At 40.0% G+C, this 9,683-nt stretch overlaps 1 protein-coding gene across 1 annotated transcript; it reads left to right on the forward strand.

Annotated features, from left to right (window-relative positions):
* The first annotated feature begins 4,005 nt into the window (after window positions 1-4,005).
* LOC131310642 (probable 3-beta-hydroxysteroid-Delta(8),Delta(7)-isomerase) lies at window positions 4,006-8,268 on the forward strand. Its single transcript, XM_058337784.1, has 4 exons — window positions 4,006-4,301; window positions 7,216-7,362; window positions 7,488-7,596; window positions 7,738-8,268. The coding sequence occupies exons 1-4, from the start codon at window positions 4,148-4,150 to the stop codon at window positions 8,000-8,002; spliced, it is 675 nt and encodes a 224-aa protein (XP_058193767.1). The 5' UTR covers window positions 4,006-4,147; the 3' UTR covers window positions 8,003-8,268.
* Window positions 8,269-9,683: the final 1,415 nt, after the last annotated feature.

The following is a 9,683-nucleotide window of genomic DNA, read 5'->3' on the forward strand; positions in this document are numbered from 1 at the left end:
ATTAGGTAAACAAAGGGGAAAATGCATCCAACTACAATAGATAGGTATATTTAACTAACAATTGTTCATGAGCAAAACCATTTAATACTATTATCTCTCAAACTTTCCCCCTCTCTCCTCTGTTCTTTTCTTGAAAAAGAAAAAGGCAAAAGAAAAAGAAATAGTATTTTTATTAGAGAATAGATAAAATAGATAATATTTGTGTAGTGTTAAAAGAGATGTGAGTAGATAAAATAAAAAAAATATATTGTTCACCAACATTTTTGGCTATGTACTGGTGTACATGCTCTTAAGTTCCAAATAGAGACCGATGGTCAAATTCCTACTCTTTAAATGTGGGAAAAACTATTCTCTGACCTAAATAGAAACTACTATGAGTAAAAAACTATAACTAATATTTAAACTACTGTAATGATCCACAAAGTGGAATGAATTTGTCCAACCAAAAGAGTGGTTTATAATCCTTTGGACAAAAATCCCCCCAAAGAAAGAACTCTACGTGGATAAAGATATCGAGACCAAAGTCCCTCACCTCCTGTCTAATATCGGTTTAATACAAAAAAGGGAAGAATTAAACCGGACTTTTCTCTCTTTCAAAGTGGACTGTACAAAGAAAATATAGAAAACAAAAACAAAACCCTCTAGAATTGACCGTGGGACAAATAACTTTGGGCAAATAGCCTCCGGAGTTGACTAGTATTCAAATGGAGAGAGAGAGAGAGAGAGAGAGGCAAGTACCCTTTTTTTTTTTTATACCAAAAAGTAGTTTTGCAATTGAACAACCGAAACAGATCTCAGAAGCTTTTCCAATTGAACAACCGAAACAGCACTGGACGGGACAAAAACAGAGTGAAGAAGTGCAAGTACAAAGGGCTTCGGCAGGCTTGGACGACGTACAGAACACTGGTTTGGAGTATGGGAACTGATCCAGAGTGTTTTTTTATTTTTGCCACAGCGATATACATCAGCGGGGGTTAGTGGAGGTGTTAGAATTAGCACGGAGAAACCAAAAGCTATTCATAGCCATAACCCCCTACAGGACCTGCCCCTGTGGGGCTCAAACCCAAAACCTTCTACAAAAGGGAGGTAATGATTGACCAACTGCACTAAGTAGTGGTTGTCAACTGATCCAGAGTTTGATAACTGAAAAAGTATGTACGTGGGTACGTGGCCATTGTATTTTATTGTCAACCAGCCGTTCCAGTTTCAAAAAAAAGAATTTTAGGAAAAAGAAGGTAATTTCAAGCTTAAAAATTATGTATTTACGCAAATAATTTTTCTACCAATATGGATCTTGTTTGATAGATTTCATTGAGATCTTTTATACGGTGCAAAAAAAATTAAAAAATTATTTTTTATTATTGTGGGGCTCCGATGAACGTGGCTCGCTTCCTCTGGAACTGCTGTTCGTCTGGATCTAACCTCATTCCCTTGAACCTAACCTGCACCACAAAGCACGACTAAAGACCACACCAGAGGAGCCCCGGAATGGGCCTCCGGCGTAAGGATGAGAATAGTGCAGAGAGAGGAAAGCAAAGGACTAGGGTTTTGAGGGTAGAAGACGATCTACCTTTAAGGGTGACTATCCCTTGGTATTTATAGAGGATTCTTGGCTTACTCTCGAAGTACATCTATGCGTCTGACACGCGTCGGCTAACGTCACCCGTGACATAGTGGATAAGGCGGTTAGTGTGAGCTGTCATTGGAGACATGGGCGAGCCCAGTTGCCTAGCTTCGGACCGAGCCTGAGCTTCAAGGGAGCATCGTGGGAGACATGGCGGAGCCTAGTTGCTTAGCTCTTGGCCGAGCCTGAGCTTCGAGGGAGCATCGTGGGAGATATGGCCGAGCCCAGTTGCTTAGCTCTGGGCCGAGCCTGAGCTTCGAGGGAGCATCGTGGGAGACATGGCCGAGCCTAGTTGCCTAGCTCTGGGCCGAGCCGAGATGGATCGTGGAGGGTAGCATCGTGGCCTTCCATCGAACGTAGTGACTGTGGCTGAACCAGAATATTCGGACCACTCCAATTTTCATTATATTTGAGTTTAAAAATTAAAGAAAAAAAACTTTTGAAAAAGGAATCCAAACTGGAATGGCTAATTAAGAGGAGTACACTGTAATTCCTTGTTCGTGTGTGGTGGAAGACAAAAATGAGAGTCAACTTCAAGGGGAAGTCCTCACCAAAAGAGCTCTTCCTTTATATACTTCTATTAGAATGGACGCTGGGGGGTTGCTGTCCCCGAATTCGGGCCCATTCCGGTCTCGCTCCGATGATCGGAAGCGTTCACTTCGTAGAGCTCGTCGAGTAGAATAACTATGCAAAAAATCAGCTTAATTGGATATCATTAAGTACCTGATCAGAACCCATATAACTCTCGGTCCATGGGTTACAGTGGATTTGATCCAGTATTTCGGATCTATTCTTTTCAAGATAAAAAGGTTTTGATCAGACACTTAATGACATCCAATTAAGCTGATTTTTTAGCATAATTGTTCTACTCGACGAGCTCTACGAAGTGAACGCTTCCGATCATCGGAGCGAGACTGAAATGGGCCCTGAATTCGGGGACAGCAGTGCCCTACTGTCCCCTTAGGGGCAGCAGCCCCCCAGCGTCCTATTAGAATAGATAAATCTATTTACAATGCCTTTTGTTGTTTGTTGTATTGGGGCTTGAGAGGACCGGGGGAGTGTGTTGGACCGGGGAGTGTGCTGCACAGCTACGTGTTGTGCGGCTGCTGATGCCGCCTTGCCGACATCGGCCCGACAATCGGAGATGTCCATTGCGTAGAGCTCGTCGAGTACTACAAGTGTAACTACGGAATCCATTCTTTTCGAATTTTATGTGTTCCGATGAGGCACTTAACGATATTTGATCGGGTTGATTTTTGGTACACTAGTAGTATTCGATGAGCTCTACGCAGTGGACGTCTCCGATCGTCGGACCGATGCCGGCAAGGTGGCGTCGGCAGCTGCACAGCACGTAGCTGTGCAACACACTCCCCGGTCCGGGCTTGAGAACCCAAGTGATCAATTGGGGCATCTAGTTCACTATGGGAGTTGACGAAACTGGAAAAAAGAAAGTTCATATCACTTGAGAACAAAGGACATAAGCACTTGAATTTGAAATTAATGTATGATGGGGCTGGAAAAGAAACCTACTATAGTGAAGTAATTAAAGACCTGCTATAAGCTTAAGCGAGTGAGTGAGGCTATCATTATAAGCGTAGGGCTTGTTTGGATGCGAAATAAGAATTAGAGATATTATTTATGCAAGATGGATAAAATAGTATGAGGTATTGATTAATAATGGATGACTCACATTGATGTGATATTTATAGAGGGAGGATTAAATAATAATCGGTTTGGATGAGGTATTAAAAATGACGGATAAAATGGAGGGATAAAGTTGTTTTATAATTGAAATGAAAGAGGAGGGGATATTATTTCGGCCTTATCCGGATAATACCCCAAAATCCACCCATAAATAATCCCCTTGCATGGGGGATTAGCGGGTATAAGAGAAGATGGGAGAAACCTAATACCCCTGTATTTTTTGGTTACCAAATAAGATGATAAACCTGGGCCCATGATTTTAGATGGGGGAAAACTAATACCTCTTCGCAATACCCCATCCAAACAAGCTCTTAGATATATCATGGGTGTATGATTTAGGTGTACGTGCTACCATTTATGTAATGTACATATATTGAACATGTATGTTACATGCTGTTCCAATTTTGTTAAAATGGAAGTTTTAGAAAAAGAAAATAATTTTAAACTCAAAAATTATGTGTTTACGCAAATAATTTTTCTCGCAATATGAATTTTGTTTGATAGATTTCATTAAAATATTTTAAACGGTACAAATAAATTAAAAATATTATTTTTATTTTTATTATATTTTAACTTGAAATTACCTTCGGAAAAATAAGATTTATAAAAAGAAAAGCGGAACGGCAGCGCTAATTGAGTTTTCTTATGTTAAATACTGAGTATTTAGTTTTGCCCGTGCATCTGCTAGTAATATATGTGCATTTAAAAGTACCAGACGTGAAGGAAGGAAGGACCTTTGCTTTTGGCTTTTTGGTCTGAAAATCGTACGAAAGTGGTCGTCTTTCTCTAGATATTCCTGGTGGTTTCAGGGCAAGGAAAATGGAGGGGTTGAATCAGACGCATCCTCATCCATACGTTCCTGTGGATTTGGATCTACCAGGTTTCGTACCAGGTTTCCTTCCACAGTCAACCATTCTCGGCGTTTTTGTCCTCGCTTCCCTCCTCGTCGTCTCCCTCGTCTGGTTCCTCTCTGGTACCTTTTCAATTTTCTGATTTTCCTAGAATTGATACTACAAATCAGTAATTTAGGATTTACAATTTGCTTCTCTTCTACCTCTACTACTATCGAGTGACTTAAAGCATGTTTTGTGGTCTTGTTATGTTTTGGTCTGCTAAAATCCGTACTGATTTTCTGTTAAATTATCACCTTACAAAAACAAGTCAAGTATTGAGTGCTGCCTAAACCGAATATTTGAAAGATCTTACAGCCCCACTTTGGATGCTGTGGATGGTGATAAAGTGTGAAAAAAGAAAAAAGAATCCTTTGTGAAATTGTGAGAAAATATGACAAACAATGACTTTGGTGTGTGAGAACCATCTTTATTGGTCCATTTTGTTTCTCAGCAAATCTCATCACTTTGCACAACCCTTTCTTTTCTCTCACTTTCTCACGATTCGAAGGGCCTCACGATTCAAAGGGCCTGTTGTTAGCAAGCATATTCCAAACGTGGGAAATAGCATGGTCAAGTACTTATAAGATCAAAAACCATGGAGGACGCACAAACCCACTTGTAAAGATAAAGCACTCACGAGATCGAGAAGGGAAGATCCTACCCATGAGCATTATGTATGGGATTTTCAACCAACTCTCTGACAATCTTCAAACACTTTACCATCTTCACTAGCCACGCTCAATCCAACACGAACACAACTAGGCGATTGCACCAAAACAATTACTATAACGTCATTTTTTGTTACATTCCATCTTGAGGTTTCTGGGCACAACCCTTATCTTGGCCTGGTTTGGTTTTCGCCTGAAGGTTGTCTAGCACCCATGGACTTCCTGTAATCCTCTTGAAATTAAAACCTTTTGAGCACTTCGTAAATTGAAAACAAAATCCTCTAATAAAGCATTTTTGTGTGTGAGCAAGCAGATGTTTAGCCATGTACTTTTTTAAGTGTGTAGTGGCCTTATCTTTATGATCTGAACAGCTGCATCATAGGATTTGAAATTAAAACGTAAGAAGCGTCGTGGAAATCAACCATATGCCATGAATTGCAAATGTCCTTATAATATTTAGCTTAAATTATTTCATTGGTTTCTTTGCGTTTGTTTTTTGGCTTGGTTTTCACTTGTATTAGGTCAATGCCGTTATCAAGCTGCTTAGTTTTTCTCTCTCTGTTTTTAGGAGCTTAAGATGAAAGTTAAGTCTGTTTGTTGAGGCCACCATGTAAGACACAATGTTATAAGGATATTGTTCGGACGCAAGCTGATCAATTTTCAGGGTATAAGAGTTCATTTTCGCTCATTTGGAACACCAAGCTTTTGTTTGTGGGGTAGTTTTCCCAACTGTTTAACCATCTGTGCAATCCCAAATAATTTATTGCAGTTTATGTCAACTGTCAAGTTTTTGATGTGTTTACGTCGGTGAAATCTTTCTTTTTAAGTTTATATTCTTATTTTTGTGGTTGCTTAAATTGGAGATTTAGGAATATGCGAAAAGGAATTTCTACGAGATTCTAATGAGAGGATCTTGTCTAGAACTTGCTATTTTGGTTTCTTCAAAATTTGAAGACCAATGGAATATCAAATCCCACTAAAGATGTGTCTCTATGTAATATTAGACTGGACGCTGTTTTTTGGTAATATTAGACTGGAAGCTGTTTTTTGGTAATATTAGACTGGAAGCTGTTTTTTGGTATTTTCTTTATAAATAGAACTTGGACCTTAAGCAATTCTACGTTTTTTATTGAGACTTAAGGCACTAAACCTGGGATGATAAGATAGCTGGCGAGCCTTGTGAGCTTCCCTGCACATGCAGAATGAGCTGCAGTTGCTGGCATTGTGGATATCCTTTTGACCCCTATGGTTACCAGTTCGGAGGTGACAAGGTCTTGTCTTTTCCACAAGGCAGTGGCCCTTGTACTACTTGTATGGACGGCCATAAAATTAGCAAGCAACTTGCCCTTGCCCATGATCCATGCCATCATTTATCAGAAGCTTCAGGTTGCAGGTTGCTTTACTGCATTTACCCTGCTTGTGGTAAGTGTTGGAACTGCGCAGAAGTGTGGTAATAGAGAAAGACATATTGTCCTTCTCCCATATGGTGGATTGTCACTCTTTCTTGGAACTTTTGACAAGTGATGATAATTTCTCTCTTAATACGGGGAAAATCCATGGTATCCCCCTTTCAGGTGTGACCCAAACATAACATGTTATGCCTTTTCATGGCGGACGCTATACCATTTTTGTGGTGAATGTTATGATGGGGACACCATAAAAATGTGATTTAGAAAATGTTGTGCCATTTTGGAAAATGTTATGCATGATATGGTGAAAATATCTTGTCTTCTTTTGGTAAATGTTTTTCCATTTTATAGCATTATTTTGTTACACTAGTTTGTGGTTTTTGTTACGCCATTCATGGTTTTTGTTACGCATTCTTATGGTTAATGTTATGCCTTCTTTCCGTGAAATCAAGGGCTGATTCGGTATCCCCCAGACAAGAGGGGGGATACCTTAGCATTCCCCCTTAATATGGTCTCCCTCTGTCCCAATTTAAATGTTCCCTATGGATTTCCGTGCATTTTCAAACCCAAAAAAAAAAAAATTTTCTATATATTATTTATTTTAATTTTCAAGAAAATAATGAGCACTTTAATTTGTTGTAAGAAAAAAAAAATAATATGTTGGAATATATATTTTTTGGGTTTGAAAATGCACAGAAATTCGTAGGGGACCTTTAAATTGGGATGGAGGGAGGGAGTCCTTTTTTTTATTGTTTCTCTCGGTGCTCATCTTTTCTTCAGTATGATGTATGATATTCTTGACATTTTTTTGATTTCATTATGTTTAGTTATTTTTATTTGAAATCTAATTTGTCTGCTAGCAACTAAGAAACTTATTGGACTTCGTTGAATGAAGTTAATACATTTTTCTTAACAAGGTCGGTTGCCAAAATTGCAAAAGATTGATAGATTGCTGATGTGCTGGTGGCTTTTCACGAGCCTGACCCACATGGTCCTTGAGGGTTATTTTGTTTTCTCTCCGGAATTTTACAAGGAAAAGACTCCCAACTACCTCGCAGAAGTTTGTAAGTTCTCACTGTTTTATCTGAACTTTTGGTCTACGCAGTCACTCTTTATAGTAATTGGGAGGACTTCAATTAGAACATTAAGGAAAGTTGATAGCGTTTCTGTTTCAAATTAAAATTGGTAGGGAAAGAATATAGCAAAGGTGATTCAAGATATGCGGCAAGGGAATCTGGAGTTGTTGCGATTGAAGGAATAACTGCTGTTCTAGAGGGTCCAGCTTCACTTCTGGCAGTGTAAGTTATAAATTTAGTACAGTTCTTATGAAGTTAGTACAGTTCTACAATCATGCCACGAGAATGAGATTCGTTCAGCTCTTGGTCACTCTGATTCTCCAATGTATAATCTTACTTGACCAGATTGTTCACTCCTTGCAGATATGCTATTGCCACAAAACAGCCATACAGCTACATTCTTCAAGTCGTCATTTCTCTGGGGCAGCTTTATGGAACTGCTGTGTATTTCATAACTTCTCTTCTTGATGGAGATCACTTTGCTGCAAGCATGGATTACTATTATGCCTATTACATCTTTGCAAACGGCTGGTGGGTTGTAATACCAACACTGATAGTTATAAGGTGCTGGAGGAAGATATGTGCAGCGTTCCCGATCCAAGAAAAGAGGAAGACCAAAACTCGCTGAGGAATCCGAAAAGCCCTTCGAATATGCTAATTTCATTTTCTTATTTCATAAGAAAAACAAATTGGGAAGATTTGGACGAACTCAGTTGCTTATCTAGTGTTGCTACATTAAGTTGTGGACTTCGTGTGATTTTTCCTGGTGTTACAATCCAGTGACATCAACTTTTGTTTGCAAGAACCTTTTTTCTCAGTTGATATTTATGTGTGAAATTGGTACGTGATTAATTCACCTATGCTGTTAAATAACAAATCTCTGATCTGCTACAACTTGTATGCTGTCCCACCCTGCAAAGAAAGCGGGTATATCCATTGCTCCTTTTTCAGTAGCTTTCTAGATTGTATTTCTTGCTAGAGCTAAGTTAGAACTTAGCCGCATCCCTTTGTGGAGTTGATCTTTGTAATAAAATGGCTAACATCACCCCATTATTGTCAAAGATGCGTAGAAAACCAATGCTCCTTGTTTACAGAATTTAGGAACAATTTTCTTCTTTGTCGCGTTAAGTCCGATGTTCAAACCATTGAACCAGATGCCTATCTTCCGTATCACACTGGTGTTTCTTCGTTTTAGGTTTTTGGTGGGTGAGGGTTATTGCAGTAGTTGCACGCTGTAATGATAGGAGATTGAAGAAATTGCCCATTGTGTGCGATAAAATATGCAAACAATTTTTTGTAATGCTTGCATGGGAAAGCCGATATTTGTGGTTGGACAGTGTTTCAGCTGTGTTAAATTTTGTGGGGTTCTTGATCTTTGGTTAGGTCACCTCTCGAGCGTTTGGTTAGGTAGGGTTAGAGCCTAGCATCTTCACCTAGCTTGCACAGGAAAGCATGGCCACACCGAAGGACTCCGGAATTGTCCTCCGCTCGTGGATGAGAAAAGTGTAGAGCAAGAAGGAATGTGCTAGGGTTTTGAGGTAGGAGATGACACATACCTCCTAGGGTTGGCCTCGCTTCCCTTTTATAGAGCATCCTTTCTTGCCCTTTAAGTTCGGTCATGTGCCCAGCAAGTGTCAGTGTAGACACCCCAATTTGAGCTTACCAAATTAGTTTACTTACGGTATTTGATTCCCCGATGATGAAATGGATCAAGAACACCCCGAGAATATTAGTGTGTTTGAGCTTCGAGCGTTTGAACCCCTTTTAAACCCTTAACCGAAAAAGCCTCAGCCAAAACCCTACCTGCATACACCGGTCCAAAACCAGCTTGCGCCGGTCCATTTGCCATGTTTTTGTCATCGGTTAGCTTTGATCGTTGACAGGGTAGGGCAAACTGACAGTTTGGACCTGAGTACGCAGATCAACTACCTACGTACGCTGGTCAAACTTGCTTTATTCAACATGCAGAAGCCATGATTAGGGGTCTACAGCACATGAAAACCTTCCAATCTGTCGGAAAAGCAGTCTTCGCCAGGGGGATGTCCCCCCACTCTCACACATCTCCCATCACCTAATGAGAGGGAAGCCTTTGGAGGGAAGCAAGGCCAGCCATTCTTGGCTTATTTACTTCCTCTCCCTCACTCCATTTCCTCCCATAAATACCCCTTCCATCCCTCTTCTAAAGGGTTACCCCCAAGTTTTAAGATTTGCACACTTGATCATCCTCCATTCAAACCCTCAACAAGCCACCTTGCCCTCTTGCTACAACCACTAAACAAGCTTCCAATCAAACACCATCAAACAACCCG

This window comes from Rhododendron vialii, chromosome 12a, assembly GCF_030253575.1.
Source record: "Rhododendron vialii isolate Sample 1 chromosome 12a, ASM3025357v1".
In the NCBI taxonomy this organism is placed as follows: Eukaryota; Viridiplantae; Streptophyta; class Magnoliopsida; order Ericales; family Ericaceae; genus Rhododendron; species Rhododendron vialii.

Coding starts and splice junctions, on each gene's coding strand:
- LOC131310642 (XM_058337784.1), top strand. CDS start 4,148: ATGGAGGGGTTGAATCAGACGCATCCTCATCCATACGTTCCTGTGGAT. Junction 7,363..7,487: donor CAACTACCTCGCAGAAGTTT/GTAAGTTCTCAC, acceptor TAAAATTGGTAG/GGAAAGAATATAGCAAAGGT. Junction 7,597..7,737: donor CCAGCTTCACTTCTGGCAGT/GTAAGTTATAAA, acceptor CACTCCTTGCAG/ATATGCTATTGCCACAAAAC.